Source organism: Arvicanthis niloticus, chromosome 28 (assembly GCF_011762505.2).
Source record: "Arvicanthis niloticus isolate mArvNil1 chromosome 28, mArvNil1.pat.X, whole genome shotgun sequence".
NCBI classification, from domain to species: Eukaryota; Metazoa; Chordata; class Mammalia; order Rodentia; family Muridae; genus Arvicanthis; species Arvicanthis niloticus.
Window position 1 is genome coordinate 9,269,549 of NC_133436.1, and position 21,935 is coordinate 9,291,483.

General features: G+C 44.8%; 1 protein-coding gene across 4 annotated transcripts in view; it reads right to left on the bottom strand.

The window, feature by feature from the left end:
- Positions 1-21,935, bottom strand: part of Fndc1 (fibronectin type III domain containing 1) — an 84,708-nt gene that overhangs the window by 38,854 nt on the left and 23,919 nt on the right. For 2 of the 4 annotated variants that reach the window (XM_076926677.1, XM_076926675.1), the window contains exons 4-8: positions 21,362-21,430; positions 9,328-9,534; positions 5,817-5,915; positions 3,837-3,954; positions 810-997 (exon numbers count right to left, since the gene is read on the bottom strand). In XM_076926677.1, coding sequence (XP_076782792.1) covers positions 810-997; positions 3,837-3,954; positions 5,817-5,915; positions 9,328-9,534; positions 21,362-21,430 — 681 coding nt within the window. The remainder of the gene's footprint in view (positions 1-809; positions 998-3,836; positions 3,955-5,816; positions 5,916-9,327; positions 9,535-21,361; positions 21,431-21,935) is intronic. The other 2 variants (XM_076926678.1, XM_076926676.1) reach the window with 2 other exon arrangements.

Sequence of the window (21,935 nt, forward strand, 5' to 3'; positions counted from 1 at the left end):
TAAGCATTTCATAAGGCTCTCATGACCTCTGACAGGCCCCTTATATGCTGTCTACTGAAGAGATGGTATGTTTGTGTTGATGACACAGGAGAGGTGGTTCTTTCTATACTAGCTTTTTGTAAGGTAACTTTTGTGGCCCTCACTAGCTCTGAGTTGCAGCAAGTTTAGAAACATCCAGAAATAGGATTTTAAGAACTCCAATTTCTTCCTTCCAGATAAATATTGCGCTATTAGAAGTTCAAAATCTGCAACATCCCTTTAGTACAACTTTCATTGTTTCTTTGTTGACAGGGCCTTACTATATTGCCCCAGCTGGCCTGGAAGTCAATATGTAAACCAGGCTAGCCTTGGACTCCCACAGATCCACCTGCTTCTGTGTCCCAAGTGCTGAGATAAAAGTCATACGCTGCCATGTCCAACGTACTGCAACTTAGAAAGACGTAGTTCTAGCTGTTATTGAATGCCTTGGCTACAGAAAGGGTTTTCTTGGGAAGATTATACAACAAAAGCTAAGCCACCCAGGGATATCTGTGGCCATAGTAGCAATGTATGTATGCTATACACTGGAACTTGAAGGATTTAATATGTCAGAAGACCATTTTAGTAGAAAAAATGTCAGAGTACAAAGTATGAACCCAACAAAACTGTTCCTTATCCCCCCCCCAATTTAATACTTTTAAACCCAAACTCTACTTCTAACTATACATACAAACTCTACTATGAAGACTTGTAGTGAGACTTCAAAGGCTGCGTGTACTGCTTGAATTGTCAATTTAGAAGTGAACCCCAAGGCCATTTCAGACACAAACCCGATTCCGGCGTTCTCTGGAAGACAGATGCACTCCATTGGCCATCTCGTTCACCTTGTGAAATCCGGACCGCGAATTCATACACGGTGTCTGGAATCAGGCTGTCCACCAGTACTCGCCTATTAGAGACTTGCTTGTAATCCCACCTGGCCGACTCCCCCTTCTCACGGTAGCGCACAGTGTACTGTCTGTGAGAAAATACAACAGGACAGTCATCCTGAGGACCTGAGTCTTTGCCATTGACTTCCAGATTCCTTGCTGTCTACCTTTCCCCATAAGTGGTGATTCTTAAAAGCAAGCAGGGAGATTTGAAGAGAAAAAATTTAAACTTTTGGCTATGTCATTGACTCTAAGAATCTGAAGCCAGGGTCCTGGCAAGTGTGTGTAAAAACAGGCCAAGAAATAGAATGTTTCTGTCCAAGACTAAAAATGTCCCAGTGTTCCAAAGACCAGAGATGAAAAATGGAAGTGGTAAAGGGAGGTGGGCAGAATTTACAAGCATCTGATTTCTCAGTGATGTGTAAGTGCACACAGAGGAGAGAATGTGGTGATACCATGAAGGAGAACTGGTTCTCTCTGTCTCTCTGTCTCCCTCTCCCTCCCCCTCCCCTTTCCTCTCCTTCTCCTTCCCCCTCCCCTTCTCTCTCCCTCTCCCTCTCCCCACCTCTCTCTCCCTCCCCCTCCCCTTTCCTCTCCTTCTCCTTCCCCCTCCCCTTCTCTCTCCCTCTCCCTCTCCCCACCTCTCTCTCCCTCCCCCTCCCCTTCCCTCTCCTTCTCCCTCTCCCTCCCCTCCCCTTCTCTCTCCCTCTCCCTCTCCCCACCTCTCTCTCCCTCTCCCTCCCCCTCCCCTTTCCTCTCCTTCTCCTTCCCCCTCCCCTTCTCTCTCCCTCTCCCTCTTCCCACCTCTCTCTCCCTCCCCCTCCCCTTCCCTCTCCTTCTCCCTCCCCATCCCCTTCTCTCTCCTTCTCCCTCCCCCTCCCCTCCCCTTCTCTCTCCCTCTCCCTCTCCCCACCTCTCTCTCCCTCCCCCTTCCCCTCCCCTTCCCTCTGTCTCTCCCTTTCCCTTTCCCTCTCCCTCCCTGACCTCTGCCTGTCTCTCATACACATGCACACAAAGCCAGAAAGCTTCATTTCATGCTTAACTGGACATGTTCTACAGACTCTGGGGAGCAAGAAGCAGGTGGTCTTGTGCAGACTTTCTGCCATGAAATGGAACAAAACTCTCCAACAGAGCAGAACAGAGTGGCTGAGAGAGGATGATCCACTGGGAGAGAAACACCAAAGTATTGATTCTCAAAAACCCCAGAGAGTAGATATCCACGACACTCTAAGGAGCAGCACACCCTGAAGACTAGACCCCTGGTAATACAAATTTTCTTTATGGCTTCTTCCCAGTAGAAAGCCTTCGAGGCATTAAGAATGTTCTACTGGGGATCTACAGAGAAAGTTCAGTTACAAGGTACTTGCAAGATGAAATATAAATATCAGTACATGAATCAGACTCTTCTGATTCATAAAAACCATGTTTTTTTTAAAAAAAAAAAAAAAAAACAGGCTTGTTATATGCTTGTAATGTCAGTTTCGAGGAGGCAGAGACAAGGAATTCCTGAGACTGCTGGCCAGCTTAGCCTACTTGGCAAGTTTCAAGCCATTGAGAGACTAACATCCAATGTTTACCTCTGGCTTCTGCATGCATGTACATGTGTATACACACACACACACACACACACACACACACACACACACACATGTTACTCATTATACTTAGTAAATCAGGAGAAGACATCAGTTGAAGACATGGCACAACTATGAACAAAGCAGTTATTCTGAGGAGAGTCTAGCTTCCCCTGGTTTTCCCTAAGATGTTGGAAACCAAAGCCCAGAGCCAGTTAGGACCTCTTCCTGTTGAGAGAGAGTATGTGGACAGAGAGACACAGTGACTCTTCTGAGCCCTTAGACAGAAACATGTGTCATCCTACCAACAGACAGCAAGGCAGTCCTGTACCTATTAAAGATCACACTTTATATACTTTCACAATCTTAGCATTATATTTCTTTTATTGCACTTTCCTGCTGTAGATAGGTTTGAAACTTAATACATAAAACCAGGCCACCAAATTTTTGGCTTCTTAGTTGTATAAATTATCAACTCTTTGAACACACACACACACACACACAAAACATTTTTAATCTATATTCACCAGTTTCTATACAGTGTAGAAAACCATAAAACTCACATAAAGATTATTCTAACCTGATAAGTTGGTTATTTTTTGTCTGTTGCTACTACAGATGGGTATAAAAGAGAACAGGACAACACCATGAGCTAAGGGAAAAGAAGGTGCTCTTTGTTACACACAACCAAGGAGGACCTGACACACTTCAGAGATCATCTAATGTCTACTGAAAAGTCACACATGTGACATTAGACAAGCATCTGCCTCTTAACATAAAAGTCTATCCTGCTTTGACTCTTCAAGAAGACTCTTCCCACAGTAAACTCTTCTCAGGGGGAAACTACATAATTGAGGCAGCAGGAAAACAAACAGGGAATTTCCACAAACAAGACAAAATGAAGCAGATGAGATACGAAGTCCCGTCCTGTGAATTACCTTCAGGCCCTATATGTTTTGCAGGAAATTAGTTGTCACCAAGTACTGGACATTCAACAGGAAAAGAGGGGTCAGCACCCACACAGGAAAGAAAATAAAATCAGGCTAGAAAGATGGGTCCATGGTTAAGAACACTGAGCTCTTCCATAGGATCCAGGTTTGGTTCCCAGCACCCCCATGGTGACTCACAGCCACCTGTAATTCCAGTTCCAGAAGATCTGACGTCCTCTTCTTCCTCTTCAGGCACCAACCATACACATAGTACACACATACACATGCAAGCAAAAATATTCATGCACAAAAAGTAAAATAAATAAGTCTTCACCAAATTAAAAAGAAAATCACTGAATTCATTTCGAGTCCTGAGAAGCTGCACTTCTCATACCCAAAGATTAGAAATAAGCGTACATGTGTACCTTGATGCAACAACTCTCTTCTGTTTCTCCACAAGAGGATCCACCCAGGCCACGAGCACAGACTGAGACGACATGACCCGGACACTAATGTCTTCAGGTACATCCAGCTCATCATCTTCTGCAATGACAGTGGATGCACAAAAGGGGGTCCTCTCACCACAGGCTCTGCACTGACTTCCTCCGGCTAAGCTCTGCCTAACTTTTAGTTGTCTATGCTTAATTTAGGTAAGACGAGATGAATAGAATACTAAGTGATTATCCAGTCTGCATAAAGGGGGGCATCTCCATTTTTGCTTTTCCTAACCATAGCTTGAGAAACAAGTTCACCTTAAAAGCTGCCTGAGCCGATCAGCATGCAGGAGAGCGTAAAGGGGCTGCTATGCCTTGGTAGAAAACACTGCAAGAATGCTCGGGCTCTCTGCATGCTATAAATTTCTCAGAAGTAATAAAACTTTTATGAGGGCAAATGTTTGAGGGGGTAAAAGTTTACATTGTTACTCATTAGAGACCATGATGGCAAATGAAAATTCTGCTTCGAACAATGGTTATGAGTCTCATGGGAGTCAGTGTTCTTTATATTTTGGAGTATGTGGCTGAAAGGCAGGTTAAATGTTACATTCAGATATAAGATAGGGCTGAGTTTGCCAGTTTCTTCCTGAGATTTATTTTTGTCATCCAAAACTACCGTCACAAGGCTCATCCGTCTTTTCTCGGTCTCTAATTAAGATTTACAAAGTGTCCTCAACTTTGCTTTTAAGTTTCTTTGTTTTATTGTTTGGGTTTCTGATGTTTTGGGTTTTGTATGGATCGAAATAATTCAGTGTCTAGCTAAGTGGGGGACGTTGGAGAGGACTGTTGGAGAAGCCATCCTTCTCTCTGGCGACCATCAGTGATTGATACAAGTAAAAGGCCTCAGGTGGGATGTCTCTATGCAATGTGGAAAAGCATAGTAGGCCCCACTCTGGATCATGACTGCATTAAAGGTCTGTGCTAAGGTATCTTCATGTCTGCTTAATTTTTGTTGTCAACTTGACACAACCTAGAGTCACCTGGAAGAGAAAACCTCAACTGAAAAACTGCCCCATCAGATTGGCCTGTGGCCATGTCTATAAGAGATTATCTTCATTATTGATTGATGTGGGAGGGCCCAGCCCAGACCCAGTACACTGTAGGTGGCATTGTCGCTGGGGAGGTGGGCCTAGGCTGTATAAGAAATCCAGCTGAGCATGAGCCAGAGGGTGAGCCAGGAGCAAAATTCCTCCATGGCTTCAGCTTCAGTTCCTGCTTCAGCATCTGCCCCGACTTCCCTCAATGAATGACTGTGACCTAAAGCATAAGAAGTCGTAAGTCTTTTCCTTTCCTAACTGCTTTTGGCCATGATTTGTCACAGCAGCAGAAAAGAATTAGAACCCATTGAGGTTCGTGGCCAGAAAAGTATGTGTAATTTGTAAATATTATGAGTGATGTTAAAAAAAAAAAAAAAAAAAAAAAAAAAAAGCCCATCAATGGAGGTAAAGAAAAACACACTTCAGTAAGTGTACAATTGATGGGCTACTAGTGAACCACAATTATGTGTTTTCATACTTCTCTTGATGCTATCACATCTGCATATAGTGAGCTGAAATGGCGTGTGTACCTCCAGGATGCCCAAACCCACCTGCCCTTTCTCCTGCTTTGTTCAGTGCCTCCATAGGGACGATAACAGATTAACTAGACTGTCTTTCCATGGAATGATGCCTCACTCCCTCTAACACTGCAGAACAACTGTGCTATAAAGCTGTTCGTGATTCTCAGTGAAACAGGGCTTATCAAAAGAATTCTCCCATTTCTACACAGGGAAAAAAACATGCTGACAACTATTGTTCCCTTCACTCCCCTTGAAATTCACCAGTTCCTCTCATCCCATCACAGCCAGCATCACGTGGAAAACAGCATTCACACCAGACCATGGTTTCACCAAGTGCATCCTTGGAAACGTACCTGCATTCTTGCGCTTTGTGAGGGCAGCCCTATAGACGGGCTGACTCTGCCCCTGGGAGTTCGTGGACTGCAGGGAGACCACATACACCGACTCAGAGGCTGTGGACCAAAGAGCAGGACATGGGACAGTGTCCTCATTCCTCAGTAGTCTATGTGCCCTACAGCCTATGGTCTCTCCCCTCCCCCTCCCCTTGCCCCAACTACACCAACCATTTCACAGGTAAGTCTCCATCTAGTTATTACACCTGCAGAGAGGCCCTTATCACTGTCCTTGTTTCATGGACAAGGACAGGCCCAGAGGGGTGAGGTGACTGTCAAAGTCATAGAGTAATTTCGTCTTGCAACCAGTTTTACATGACTTCAAGGCCCCGACTCTTAATAACTTTAGAATAAGTTGGAGCAGACTGTATGCATCCGTCACAGAGATACAACAGAAAGAACCCAACAGTAGGCAAACACTTCTCTCTATTCCTTGGTTATTGGATACTGGGTAGAAATACAATCTCCAAACTGACACTAGAATCACTATCCAATGAGCCCAGGACACCCACACACACCCCATCCATGCAGACTCTGGCTGGCTCATTTCCCTGCCTTGAGTATATGCAGCAGCAGAGTTTCTTCACTTCCCATCCGGCGTCTCCCTGAAGGTCTTCAAACTTCCCCGTTTTCCAGGTCTGATCTTACCATCTCCTCTTCTAGTCCTGAGGCCCCTCCACTTCAACATAGCTGCCTGGAGATTTCACTGATTCAGAAGACCATCCATAAAATGTGTTTACTGATTGCCTAGGGGTAGGATTCCTTTGTGATGGGACTTCAAACCAGTCTCTAAGGCACTCAGTGTGTGTCCACGCCCGAGGTGCCCGGTGGCTGGTAGCATCTCTGTGGGCAAACAGTGTTAAGGTCCTATGCAGAATAAATTTCGAAGACTGGCTTCCAGGATGCCGAGGATTCACTTCATCCTCACCCCGTGCCCTGCCCTTCTGTTTAGACTGTCTCTTCACAAAAAGCCCCCATGGGAAGCCCAAATCTGTTGATGAAATTCAACAAATAACATAGTGTAGAAGGCTGCAAGGCGCCTGCTCTGTGTGATTGATTATAGAGAGCCTAGAGCTTACGTCCAAATGTGATCAAGTGTAGGCAACAAAAGATCAAGGTCATGTCATCTTCAGGTAAGCAGGGGTGCGCTACTGAAGAGATGAAAAACTCGCAGGCCCAGTTACGAAGGTCGGTGTAACGCCAAATTATGTCCCAGTGCTTGCGGTGAATGAGACCCGTGAATGAAACGTTCCGCCTGAACAACACTCTCCAACAGTATCAGACCTGCAAAGAGAGTCTCTCCTCTTTGACTGGATAGCCAGGTAGAGTTTGATCCCTACCATTAAAGAGCTGAACAATGTGCATGATGAAACTATCCAGCCACAAAGGGCCAGCTCAGGAATGGAGGGCTGGAGCGGTTCTGGATTATTCTGGTGGTTCCCACACCAGCAGGTCACTTTTCCTCCCACATCTGCTCACACCCAGCCTAGAGCCTCCTTTGGCTTCCTTGGCTCTCTCCACATTTCTTGTGGCATTGGAAAAGAGAGTTGTTTGGTGTCTTCTTACTGGAGTCTGGGCTTTGATGGCTCAGAGGCTTTGCCTGTCTCAGAGGGCCTTGTGCCTCCTTGTGAGGCCCGTGTAGATACAAAGAATACCACACAGTTGTCTCAGGCTGAGAACACCCCATCAAGAAGCTTGAAAGACACTGTAACACTGCAGTGTCCAGCAAGTGGCTGAACACAGATCCAATAAAGCAGAGACTTCTGGAATTCTTCAGAAAGGGGAATATAGCCGTCTACCCAGAATCTTCACCAGTTCAAATCGGTGAACATTGCAGCATGGTCCTGGGAGCCAGAACTGGGGGTCCTGGAGACTAAAGGACTACCTGCCTAGGCTTCATAAGGATGTAGACTTATGCCCTTAGCTGGTGAGTTCTCTCAGCAAACCAGCAATGCAGGCTACTGGGCTTTCTTCCCAGAACTCTGTCTCCCTGAAGCTACTCACCCAGGGCTGTTCCCTGAGCTCAAATCATGGTGTCTTATGGCCTGGTTGTGAGTCTCTCTTCTACATGCTCTGACCCCACCTCCACATCTCTCCATCTGCATGCCCCTCACCTATCTTGGAAGAGAACTTACCTTTTATGACGGAGGTGCCAAGCAAGAGGTACTGCACTTCCTTCCCACACACCACAGGCCTGTGGGTGCCTCCTTGCTCCTTCCCACCCTAGCTTCTGACCCCAACAATGCCAATCTCCACTTCCTGCCTCCATGCCCCTGAGTGATATGAGCCTCCATCTCCACTGTCTACACCATCAGGTTTGCAATGACATGAGAGAGGCGGCCGACTACATTTGAGTGAAGAGACCAGGTGTCTTACTAGAATCTTCTGAGTAGCGCCAGTAAGCAATCGCCTCTTCCGTGGTTGAGTCTTGACCCATTAGGAAATAAAGGAAGCATGAACCATGGGGACCAAAATATTTATCACTGGTAAAAGAGCATGTGGCAGGGCATGTACCTAGGGGTTTTACAACTAGAGTTATAGCACAAGATAAATATGCTGCCAGAGACATCCTGGACCCTTTAGTCTCTATAGCCTGGCTTCCCCCAGAAAGGTACATAAAGGGGCCCAGATACACATCCAATTCTTGGGTAGATAGTGGGGCAGGGGCAAGGGCAAGTATCTATTAGCAGTTCCTCAGGGGACAGCAGCATCTCCACAGAACATGGTCTGGGTCCTTGTCTAACTTGTTAATGAAGGTTAAGACCTATTAAGATGGACCACACAGTATCTCCCGGTCCCAGCAAATATGCCCACAAACATTCGGTAACTAATGTTACCTCTGTTAAGGGGGAAATAGTTTCCCTCCCCACCATACCTCGCATCTAGATAAGTGGTTTCAAGGATTCTGTGTATAGAGACAACTTACAAGACAGTGTGGTCCTGCCACTCAATAAAGGTTAATGTGATAGGATTATTACCAAGACAGGATGAGACAAAGTGATGTTGTGGTCTCAGTAAGAACTGTCCCCATAGGCTTATGAGTTTGAGTACTTGGCCCCAAGATGGCAACAGTTGGAATGCAGTGGGATATTTACAAGACGAGGCTTGCTGGAGGAAGTGTGTCACCAGAGGCAAGCCTTGGGAGTTCTGTAGCTTGGCCCTACTTCCTGTTCACTCTGCTTCTTATTTTACTGAGATTTAAGTTCCAGGAGCACCCTCCAGCTACCATAAAGCTGCCTGCCCCCATGCCTTCCTCTCTGTGGGGATCCGTCACCAAAACTGTGAGGCAAAATATTCCCTTCCTTCCAGAAGTTGGTTTGTTCACAGGGAAGAGGGGGGTGCCTAACGTAGAGCATTGAATAACCATCATAGCTGGGAGAAACTCCTCTCATTTAGACAACATTCTGCCTTGAACAATGTTCTAAATATAGAAGTGGTGGGTGCATTGCATGGAAGATCATTTCAAACTCACCGAGCTTTTTAATTTCATGTGATCTCTCATCTCTGGTCAGTGGGACATAATTCATCTTCCGGCCACTTTCCCCGTAGCCCAGAAGAAAACCCCGAGATCTTCGTGGGCTCTTGGCTCCAGACAGACGTGGTGCCTTCCATGCAACTGACAGCCTGTCGTCTGAGGCTCGGACGCGCATACGCAAGGGCTTGTTGGGCACTTCCTTTTCTTAAGAAGGACATGACAGAGATGATTAAAGCATGCACCGCATGGAGCTTACATCACGTATGTGAAATCTCTGCACACATTGAGTTTCATCGGTTAATTGCTGGGCTTAAAACACTCTTTTTTTTTTGGTACCCTGCTCTGTTAAGCTCCAGGGTGGAGTCTATCCACATGGGCTTCCATTTCATGCCAAGAGTTCTCTGAACATAAAATGAAAACATTCCATGTGTGAGGCTGCCAGCCACATCGTAAGATCCATTTTAATCTACTTCCCTTCACTTCCGTTAGGCTAGACAGACTGTATATCCCGTGACGAGGGCTAGAGGTAGATATTAAAATACAACAGAGTCACTAGGCATTATTTATAACTGGCTTCCAGAAGGCTTTTTTTTTTTCTCTGTCATGTTGAAAGGATAGCTTTCCTCTCTGTAACAAGCTAAAGACTAACCAATTCTGACCCGGAGTCTCTGTCTCCACTCCTATGTAAATTTTGCCCCTGCCCCCCACAAATCTTGGCCATACCTCACTGTTGCTACTATCCTCAGGGTCTCTGACCTTTTTAATTGACAAATTAACAAGTTTCCAGAAATCCTGAACTGAATTGAAATGTTCCTGTTGTTAACTTTCTCAAAGTAATATATCCTGGGGACCCTGGTTGGTATTTTGATCTATCTATCTATCTATCTATCTATCTATCTATCTATCTATCTACCTACCTACCTATCTACCTCTTTATTTTTAGGAACAGATGGCAAAGAAAGGATTCTTGGAAGTAACTGCCTTATACAATTAGAGACACTCTCTTTTGCTTAGCAGCATCCTCAAATGAGGGCTAGAAGGTGGTCCATTGTTAGAGATGGGCGAGCATGGTGGTCACATGAGCCATAAACCCTTGTTCCTCGGATAATATCTGAGAATGGATGCCATGAGTTAGCATGAGCTTCACAAGCAGCCATCTCAGTTTAACTTTGAAATGACTAACTCCGATGTTGTGCATCTAAGCAAAGAACTATCCTTTTGTGGGATTCCTGGAATTACCTAATAAGTCACTGGACATCCTTCCTTAAAGCCATCTGAGAACAGTGTGTAAGTTGCAACAAAAGTTTTCCCCAATATACAGAGGTTTAAACTTTTTTTGCAACCCAACAGAATGACCCAGCAAAATGCAAAGGGCCCGGGTCTTCTGTGAGTCCAGGCACTTGCTGTTGCATAGGACTGACACGCTCAACCTGCACTTGTTTTTCTATCCCTGAGTTCTCCCAGTCAATCAATTGGAAGGAGACCTGGTGCCCCCTGGACTATTCTGTCCTTGAGGATAGCTGCAGGTTTCCTCTCAGGACAGATTCTCATTTGGCAACTCTTGCACTCATTAGCACAATGTTGAGCAGGGATACCAAAGACTCTTGGAATTCTGTAGTGATGGGGTCAACAAGAAGAAAGAACGAGGTTCTCAGGACAAGAAGCTTTGTCAAGACCACGCAAGTTTGTTGGCTGTAGCATACATCCTGGAACTGCCATGCACAGTAGTCCCATCGAACATTAACCACACAACGCCATGGCAGAGACAGCAGCTGTCCCAATATGCTGTGTGGCTCCTGCCACCAGCACTTGCCAATCTTTCTAGTGGGGCCCTAGAATGGGGCCAGGACCACAGAACAGCTGATAACCCAACACAAAAACCCATCTATGTTAGATAGAACTTGAAAGTTGGCAATCAACCAACCAACCAACCAACCAACCAACACAAACCCTCCCGTCTCTATCCAGGCTGTCTACCCAGTGGCCTTGCAGTAAGAAAGGAAGACATCCACACTAGGGACAAAGCAGATAAAGTCGCAGGGCCACTTAGTGGCCACCAGGGATGGGGACCCACCTATTCTGATCCCCAGTGCTCTCTCTGTTTAAACTCACGTCACACACCTCACACTAGACACCCAGTCTCTTCTCATGAGTGTGAAACAAGAGTTTGGGTCTAGACAGGTTCCTTACAGAGTGGTACACTATGCCCTGCCCAGCTGTCTCTACACAAGCTAGAACTGCAATCTCCCAACGGAGAAGAGAAAGATTTGGGCTAGAGGTTATTCCCAGGACAACGGAAGTGTGGACAAAACCCACAAGGTAAAGAGAGGGCCCACCCCTTCCGACATAGTCACTTCTCTTTCGAGGCTTTGATTTTCAAGCACCTTGAAACTTTCTTTTCTTTAATAGTCTGGATTGTGCAGACTGTCAACTGTCTTTTGCAGGTCACCCAGGGAGCCTCTCTTAAAGTAGATATGTGCATCAGGAAAGCATTCCGTGCGGTTAGAATTCATCTGCAATCAAATCATGCAAGTATTTTCTCTAAGCTGTATACAATGGCCTCACAAAAGCACTCTGAATTTTTCTAATAAATTCTGTAGATCTTTTATCTTAAAAACAGGAAGTCACAACTGCCAAGATCAGTCAGGCTCACACCCACCAGGGCAGAGTGTATTTATTTCAGAATCAGTGGACACATCCCCTCCCCCATTAGTCTTAGCACAACAGAACCAGGTAAGTCATGGGCAGAGCTTGTGGGTCACAGAAGACCTGGGACAGTTACACACTGTCCCCCTGCCAGGCATAGACTGAAACAAGCACCACCTGGCTGTAAGCCAGGAAGCCAGGCAGGACTGGGCTGGTCCTCATGTTTTGTAAGTCAGCACATTTCTCCAGTTGTATAGAATCAATTTTTTTTCTTTTTACCATGAAAAAAAAAGGCAAAAATTTCACACAATTCTTTGCCTAGGTATAATTCTATGCTAGTTAAATGTGACAGGCTTTTAGATCAAGCTAACCTAGACTCTAGACTCAGAGTCTACATCAAATCTACTACTTACAGAAGACTCCAAGAGTACTCCCTGACTACGCCAGTTTCTTCTTCTCTGAGACTGTATATAACAGCCAGGTACAGAGCTTATGTCTGTAACCTCAGCATGAAGTAAAGGATAGCCCAGGCTATACAGCAAACTCTGGGATAGCTTTGGCTACAACTTCCTCAAAAGCTTATACCCATCATAAACCCATTCTTCCTGGGCAAATTCAGATGGGACCTCCTGAACTGTCTCTGAATGGATTCCCAAAACTCTTCAACACACACAATATTACAATACAGCCGTGTGTCTTTAACCACAGAAACACAGTCTGGTAAATGCACTGTCCGGTGATTCCATCACGAGCATGCTATACGGCACGCTCACATACACTGAGGTGACTATGGCATCATAAGTGCCATACTCTCAAGGACCAAGATTGTCTACACAGTTCACTGTGATGCTGGTATCCTCTCCAATAAATGACTTTTTGGTGTGATACTTAAATAAGATCATCTACTTAACAATAACAAAGAAGGACTTTTAATTTCCTTATTCTGGAATGGATCTATCAGATACCACTGGGCAGGAATTAGAACCCTGCTGTTGGACCTGTAGCCCTACCTCACTGTGCTGCAGGGCTTACTCAGAAGCTCCCGGTGGCTTCACTGTGAGCATTCCTGTAGCCACACTAGTATAAACACTGCGGCCACTCTGGGGAGGACTCTGGTGCTCCCAAGTGCTTTGGGTAAAGGATCTGGCTCAGTGGAGGTCTCTGTCCATTGTTTCACACTTAGCTATTTACACAAATGATTGGTTGAGATCCCCAAGCTTTGGCTCCCCATCAAGAAGTAAGTCAGTGACATCTGTCTCACTGAGGCCTACTGAGTCAGTGCCCACTGAGGTAGTGGCCCTTCCTTTCACATTAGAGCTGTGCTCAGTGCTCCAGGGGAGGACCATTGGATGAAGATCCAAGGCCCTGGCCAACCATGCCAATAGGTCCATTGGCTCACTTGCCCAAGGAATCACTCAGAACCCAAAGTAGAGAAAGGCATCCCATAGACATCCTGCTACCCTCAGAGACACCAGAACAGTGCCTCTTGGCCAGTACCTGGAGTCAGGAAAGCATTTACAGAAGGTGAAGGGGGAGATGCTTTAAAAGACAATACAGTTTGAGATGAAGAAATAGGGAGAGAAGAATCTTGACAACCTCCAGGGTTACCAACACCACGGAGATCATTATAGGTTCCAGAAGCCAACGAGCCTTCACGATAAACATAAAACCAACTTCAAACACCCCCACAGGGCCCTTCAGTCCCAGCTCATGAGCCTGTGGAGTGTGTCTGACATCCTGCTTTCCGGCTTCCAGGATGTCCTCAAATGAAGACACTACCAGAAGCCTGCTCATCATAAAGAACAGAAGCTACACTGTAGACAAAAATAACCCCACAAGACAGTATCAAGCTGCCAGCATCTGCAGCCTAGAACTGGCTCTTGAAATCCAGTAAGTCATCAATCAGAAGTAGGTCAAACACCTTGCACTACTCTGGGGCCACTCAGAGTGCAGCACTTACTCATTTAAACAATTTTCCCTCAAGGTTTCCACAGAACAGCAAAGAAATTTATCTCTGTCCCCCAAAGCCTTAGGTGCTGCTACTTATACACAATCTGTTTTATCTCATAAGTCTCAAGATTGCATTTCAATTTCGTAGACCACGCCACCAAATGTTGTTGCTTGCTTTATGATTAAAAAATAGTACTTTTTTAGTGCCTGATCACAGAGAGGGGACTCCCATTGGATTGGATGTGTCCAGTTTTTCTTATGCCTTTGCTGGTTTCTGATCATACCTATGGACTCGGGTCCCAAGGGTCACAGTTTGAATGAGCCCATAGCTGGCAGTCAGAATGGCCTTCTGTCAATAAGCAGGTGGCGTTGTTATTGACCCCACCAGAATTGAACATCAGTGGGCCTATCAATACCAGCATCTATTTCACCAAGTGGGGCTGAGGCCCTGCTGTGTGTAAGATGCCAAGTCACCCACAAATTGCTATGGATTGACTTAGCGGGGCTCTGCATAGGCCAGTGAAAAGGCTTTTGATAGCACTACAAGAATCAAGAGGCCTATGTGGATATGTCTGGGTTTCCGTTAATCACAGACGTTCCCTGGGGCTCTCACTGAGTAGACAATACTGTTGTCCCTGTGCCCTTCTGTGCCAATGCCATCTATGCACCCAGGAGACCAATGCCAGATGCTAATATCCATGTGACTCTGACAGCCACATCACCATCTCACTTGTAAAAAGAGCACAGCATTAGCACGTGCCAAGTCCAGGCTATTGGCTCCCATTGCTGGCCCAGTTCCCCCCAACACACATGAAGGGATCATCCAGATTCTCAGCGTAGCCAGCTGTGAAGGCTCCCTATGCTCTTAATGGGTGAGTCAGAACCCACAGCTGCTATGGATCCATCCCATGCCATGTTAGTTTCCATCCACACTTCCTGACAGCTCACAAGGGCCACCAAAAGCAAAGAGAGCAGTAATCCTTTCCTGACTTTAATAGCTGATGCTCCTGGGCCCCTTGGGGACAACACAGGAACAGGATCACAGACGATCAAGGCTAAGAAGGACTAGTGTGAAATATTCTTGGGAAAAGCATATCTCAAAGGTTTGGTTTGGTTTTCTCTAGGGTGGTTTTAATGGAAGTCTTCCTACATTTACTTCATCTGGGGGTCAAATGAAGAGCAGAGTGTTTTCTGAAAATGAGAGGCCTCGTCTTGTTGACTGGGTGCTTGGTTCCTTCAGCCTGTTACCTGATCCCCCATTCATAAAAAAAATTCTATGTATGAATAGCTTGATAGGAAAAAGCTGTTTCTTTACAGACTCAAATTAGATCTTTCAGGGATCCTGGATAATTTACTCCAGGCTGACAGTCACAAGCTTTTTTTTTTTTTTTTTTTTTTTTTTTTTTTGCTTTCAGACTTTGAAAGAAGAGCCCTTGGTAGACACAATAGTCAGAGAGCTGCACCACACAGGACCCCACTCAGTGACCTCAAGACGGACCTCGTTTCTTTATTATGTAACAACCTCAGATATTCTGTCTTAACAACAACAAAAAAAGTAACGAACTACATAAGACAGCAAGAAGAGGTTAAACTGGTTTTTCATGATTTCATGGTTAAGTTATTTCAGTGTTGAATTATTTGTGCAACAGTGTGTGTGTGTGTGTGTGTGTGTGTGTGTGTGTGTGTGTGTGTGTGTGTGTCAACACCTCGAGCCAGGCATCAGGGGGGTTGCTGGAGGAAGGCTTCAAAGAGGAGTACACCCCAAATTTGCCCTGGGGTCTTTGTGGTTTGAAGATCCTCTGCTAATGAAGTCAGCCTTCAATAGAAGGGCTGACTCAATTTTCCCCCAAAGCAGGGAAAAAGGGAGATGGAAGTCACCCAAGGAAGATGAGGTATCTCACCCTGAGAGGAACAGGAAGAAAGGCACCTGACAGAAGGAAGATGGCACAAGCCAGAAAAGAAGCCGAAGAAAGTTGATACCTTTTGTGGCAGCCCTCTTGGAAGAGAAAAAGGTGACCCTGTAAGGACAAACAGATACATTGAAGCGTCCTGGGGTCCCAGACTGAGGGCAGCTTAGCTCTTTGTTTCTCTCCGCTAATCCAGCTATGAGAGGCCAAAGAGAGAGCACCAAGCAGCTGGGTGGTCCTGGTGGGGCTGGTGAAGACAGTTCAGAGAGGGGAGATGTTCTGAGTGCAAGTGTGGGTTAAAGCAGAAAAGAAACAAGCCAAGGATGACCTCGGGACTCTGCCAAGGGGAAAGGCCTGCAGATCTGGGGCCTGACCAGGTCTGGAAGCAAGCTCATGGTGTGAGGGATAGAAGAAACAAGATATCCTGCCAACAGACAGAGGAGTTCAGAATTCTGACTTAAGCAGGGACCAACTTTAGCCTAACTATATATCTATGGCAAGATCTAGGAGTTAGAAACCAGGAGACAAGGTTAGCAGATGGGCTACCATCATGGATGCCTGGTGTGTAAGATATACTACTAGACACATGTCCTATGTTCCTGGACTAAGGAAGCAGCTCAAAGGCCAGTGGCTATAACCAAATGGTTACAGTGTCTGAGCCACAGAGCTGGTGGCAATGTCAGAGAGGACTAATCCACAGCACACACAACTTAGATCAAGCTTCCTTTGAACTACTGAAAGCAGGAACAACCTTCATCACTAAATGACACAAAAACCCAGACTTTGTGTCAGTTCTGGATCCAGTTCAACTCCAGAGTTCGGGGTTCATAGGAGTCCACGACAATTATTAAAACAGATATGAGCATGTTTTGAGGAAAAATTAACTAGGATCTAATGTGGTTTCCAAGATGAAATTTTGCCAAATACAGAATAACTGGCCCAGCTGCATCTGTGGGCTTGTCTCTATCAAAATTGGGACATGGCACAGTCCTGACCTCGTTACTCTGGAGCCAACTGCCAAGAAAGCTAAGACAGGAGAAAAGAATTCTGAACTACAGGATAAGATGCCAGTGTTCTGAAAATGAACAGTCTCAAGATGTCACTTCCCTGAGATCAGAAGAGGGGGATACAGGCAGATATCCCAGCAAGGAGGGTGGGTTCTGCATGCAAAACAGAGAAAACCTTCTGCTGAGTCAAAAGCAGCAGGCTGCCACCCAGAAACTGCATTTTTATTCAGGCTATCATTTCTGGGTCCAAATCTTTTATATTTGGGTGAGCAACCAGACTCAGATTCACTCAAGTCCTGTCTAACCTCTAGGACTTTCTAGAAGGTTCTTCCTCCTTGCCCCTCCCCCCATCATGTTACTTCATCATCTCAGCTTGATGGCACAGTCTTATCACAGGCTCGCCATCTGTTCATCCAATATAACTATGCAGTTATTTTTTTTCCAAATAATTGGTGATTATTTTATTGTGTCCTCTAAAATTTCATATACTATCATCTTAATCCCAGAACCTCGGAGTTAGCTATATTGGGCTGTAGGGTCCCTAACGAGGTAATCAAGTTTAAATGAGGTTATTGGGGTGCACCCTCATCCAACCCAACTGGTGTCCTTTCAGAAGGAAGGAGTATAGACCCACAGATGCTTGTCATCTCTTTCCTGCGTGAGATGGGGGACGTCTGGGTAAAGACAGAAAGGGGAGGACACAGGCCGCCTGCAAACACAGAGAACTCTCAGGGTTCAAATCTGTTCACACTTTACTAGAAGACCTCAACACTGCAGAACCACTCAGCCCTCACCAACATTCCTTTGATGCGTGTGACTCACTTCATTGCTTCCTGGTTTTCTTTCCCACTAGTGTCTACATTTCATGCCAATGAGTCTTCATCTGTCTTGTTCAACATGCTAGAGACCTCTGGGTCCTGTGCCTGTAAAACCACAGGCACTGAAGGAATAGATTAACAACCTTGGTTCTATTTTTAGGTAAAGAATATTTAGACCTGATAGGTCTGAGCCAGCAAAAGGAAGCCTTCTGGAATTTGAATTGAAATCCCTGTTTTCAGCAGAATAAAGAATGGATTTTGCCCTGATTTTCAAACAGGGCACTGGTGGGGCTTTGTTTTTAAAGGCAAATGTTTTCCTATGGATGAAAACCTGCATCATTCCGAATGCTTCTTTTGCTTGATCAAATGGTTATCCACTTAATCATTGCTCTGAACAAGAAATGGCTTTTTTTGTTTCAAGACCCAAAAGCAAAAGGTGTAGGTAGCGTATCAATTAGTCATAGACATTTTCCTGTAGATTTTCATTCTTTCAGTGATCATGAAATATAGCATTTTCTGAGTCTGTGCTCTCTGGATACCATTAGTTGTTCAGTTTAGTGTTTTGAGGTCTGGCCTACATCATATGCTGCAAGTTCAGCTAGGGGTCTCTCTCCTAGTATATTTTATTCATTATGTATGGCAAATGGAGATCATATATTCTAACAGAGAATTTTGGTAGTCACAGATCCAAAATCTCCTACAAAAAGAAGCTGAATACAGTCCCAATGCATTAAACCAACAGTGAGTTGGAACTTGAATTTCTCTTATTCCAGAGCCTTAATCTGTAACCCCCAGGAGTTCACATCACACATATGCAGACATGCACCCATAGATACTTTCAAACACACTCATACACTCCCATTAAAGGTGACAGAAGGGAGTGATCATCTGTGAAAAAGCAAGAAAAGTCCTAGTTCTAAATCTAATGTCAGATCAAGAGTATAAAATAAACATTTGAAATGCAAATATGAGAGTCAAATGCAAAACGTGAATAGTTGTCAGTAAAACATTTGATTCTGACCGATTTCGTATGTGTCTTCGGGAGTAAACACACCTAAAACAAACATAGCCCTTATCTTTGGTGTGAGGTAGACCCCCTCCATCCAAAGCTTAACTTTCCCAGGTTCAATTACTTGTAATATAATGTATCCACCCCAAAATGTGGAAAATTCCAGAAATAAACAATTCATAACGAAAGTATAAAATGTGCTACAAAATGTAATGGACCCTCACATTACCCTACTCCATCCTGCCCAAGATGTAAATGGACCAGTGTACCTGGTGTGAACATGTTTCCCCCTGATTAATCAATCACCTAATAGCTTTCTGAGTCATCAAATTGGCTCTTACAAACATACAGGTCCTTTTGTTCTAGCAGCATCTCCTTACATAGAATATCCCACTATTACTACCACAGTGACTAATTTGTGTTACTGTATCTAATCATCTGCATATTGTATCAGCTCATTATCACCTTGAGCAGAAGAGTAAAGACAGTGCACTTGGTTATTCTAAGAGCGGCAGGGAAGAGCATTCACACTCACATTACCATTACAGCGTAGGATTATGGGTTTTTATGATTTATTATGGTTCATGTTAAAGTCTCGTTGTACCAAGGATATGGAACCTGAAGAGGCTACCTCCTGTAGCCAGTTAAGAACCCCAGTGGATCCAAGAGAGGCACCAAACCACCCGCAAAACTTTCAACCCAAAAGTTATCTTGTCTATAAGAGATGTGGGCACAGAGGATGGAGCAGAGACTGAGGGAATGGCCAACCGATAACCCACCAACTCGAGACCCAACCCATGGGCAAACACCAATCCCTAATACTACCAATAATACTTTGTTATGATGCATACAGGAGCATGTTGTCCTCTGCGAGGCTCCACCCAGCAGCTGACTCAGACATGCAGATACCCACAGCCAAACAGTGGATGGGGCTTGGGGATTCTTATGGAAGAATAGGAGGAAGGATTTTGGCCCCTAAGAGGATAGGAAATCCACAGGAAGACCAACAGAGTCAACTAACCTGGACCCTTGGGGGCTCTCAGAGTCTGAACCACCAACCAAAGATCATATACAGGCTGGACCTATGCCTCCTTGCACATATGTAGCAGATGTGCAGCTTGGTCATCATGTGAGTCCTGAACAACTGGAGTGGGGACTATCCCAAAAGCTGTTGCCTGTATGTGGGATATTCTAGATGGGCTGCCTTGTCTGGCATCAACGGGAGAGGAAGTGCCTAGCCATGCAGAGGCCTGAAGTGCCAGGATGAGGGATGGCTGGGGGCAGGGGGAGGCCCACCTGTTCAGAGGAGAAGGGGAAGGAGAAGGAGAAATGATTGTGGGAGGGAGTGACTGGGAGGGGGCAGTAAGTGGGATATAAGGTAAATATATATATATATAATTGAATTGAATTAAAAAAGATTTTAGAGAACTATGAATGCCAATAAACAAACAAATAAATAAATAAATAAATAAATAAATAAATACTCTTATTGTACCTACCTTAAGAGTTCTAAATGGCCATAAATATAAAGATTGAGGTAAAAGCATGAGTGTGTATAAATCTGGTACCATGTGTGGTTTCAGTTTCTACTTGGCTCTGGAAACATACACTCTGCAGATAAAAAGACTTGCTATGCTGCCAGGGTGTGTCAAGCTTGATCCTTGGTCCCTTTTCTCTCCCAATCCTCTCCTAACCCTGTACTCTCTAAAATTCCATTCTCACTCTGTCAGATGACTCCCCAGACCATACCTAACTCCTTGTTCCCTCTTCCAGCTTGCAGCCCCTCACCTCTACTCGCTCACAAAATGTTTGCATTACTACATCCACTGCCACTTGGAGCATCTCTGAGGAAGAGCATGTTGCCTCTCACAGCCTTTCCCTTTATTTTACTGTTTTATTCTCCCACCCCACCCCTTTTTCTTATATAAAAGACTTTGGCAACTGTCTGCACCAGGAACACTGATCTAAGAAGTTCACTCTGGTCATCAGCCTCAACGTATACTCACTTCTCTCTCTAACTCATTCCATGTCAATGTATACATGGTATGCAAAAACAAAACAAAACAAAACAAAAACAACAAAAAAAAAACGAAGCATAGCTCTCTGCCCGACTATCGCCCAACCACATTCTGAAATAACTGCATTCTTGTGAATTATTTTTTTTAACCATTAATTAAATATATTCAAGGAACAGCTCATAAGAAATAGCAACTTTTCTCTCAATAAGTAAAACAATATGACCAAACAGCATTAATGTCCACAGGGCAACACACACATAAACAAATATGGAGCAGAGATGGAAGGGGTCTGGCCTGTTACAAAATATTCCAAGAAAAATGCAAGACTTGAAGACACACAGTGGCCAACGAGAGCCATTGTTTTTAAGGGTCTCAATGAGCTGTTCACAGATAAAAGATTATAAAATTCCTAACTGGGACAGTTCTACCATCTCAGCCGCCATATTTGCTTGTTAGCAAGTGACGATCTCCAGATGTAAACACAGACATTGCCCACATGGGGAGGGGAAAGAACGGGAAGTCGCACACAACACCAGCTGCAGTCTGAGCCACCAGCATGTGCGTTAGTTTAGCGATGAGAATGAGATGAAGACTTGTGAGCACATGCGTGTGACAGAGCCACAGTCCTCTTGGGAGATGTGGCTCCGGTGAAGGCATGAGCCGGAGTACAAAGTACCTGTGATGGTCTCATTAAATGGTCCTGGACCCTTGATGGGAAAAGCATTTATCTTGATCCATTCACCTCCTAGATCAGGGAAATGCAACTGGATAGTTAGAAACAAGGACTCCAGGATTCTCCGAAGTTCAGTACACCCTTAGTGACTAGTCAAAAAACGTCCTTGAGAAACTCCATACCTAAGCTTTAGTGACAAGTTATAGGGTCTGCACATGGCTAGTTGAGCCATGTTGAAAACTAACAAAATATTCGTAAATTGCATCAAAGCTGTTCCCAAAATGGAAAGAAAAAAATTTAAAACACACACACAAAAACCCTCTCTCTCCTAATTGTCCATCTTTGGTCTTACCATACAAGCCTACAATGTGGGAATCTTTTAATCATTCAAACTTTAACTTTTTTTTAAAGTTTTTTTCCCATGAGACTCGCTGAGAGTCACATGGGAACACGGGTTTCGAACTCGGAAAGTCAGGCACAGTCCGCCCTCTGGCAGCGGGCACCAAAGCCGTGCACCACCGCACGCTCGCTTCAAATTTTGATTTTTAAATTATGTTTATTTATTGAGGGCATGCAT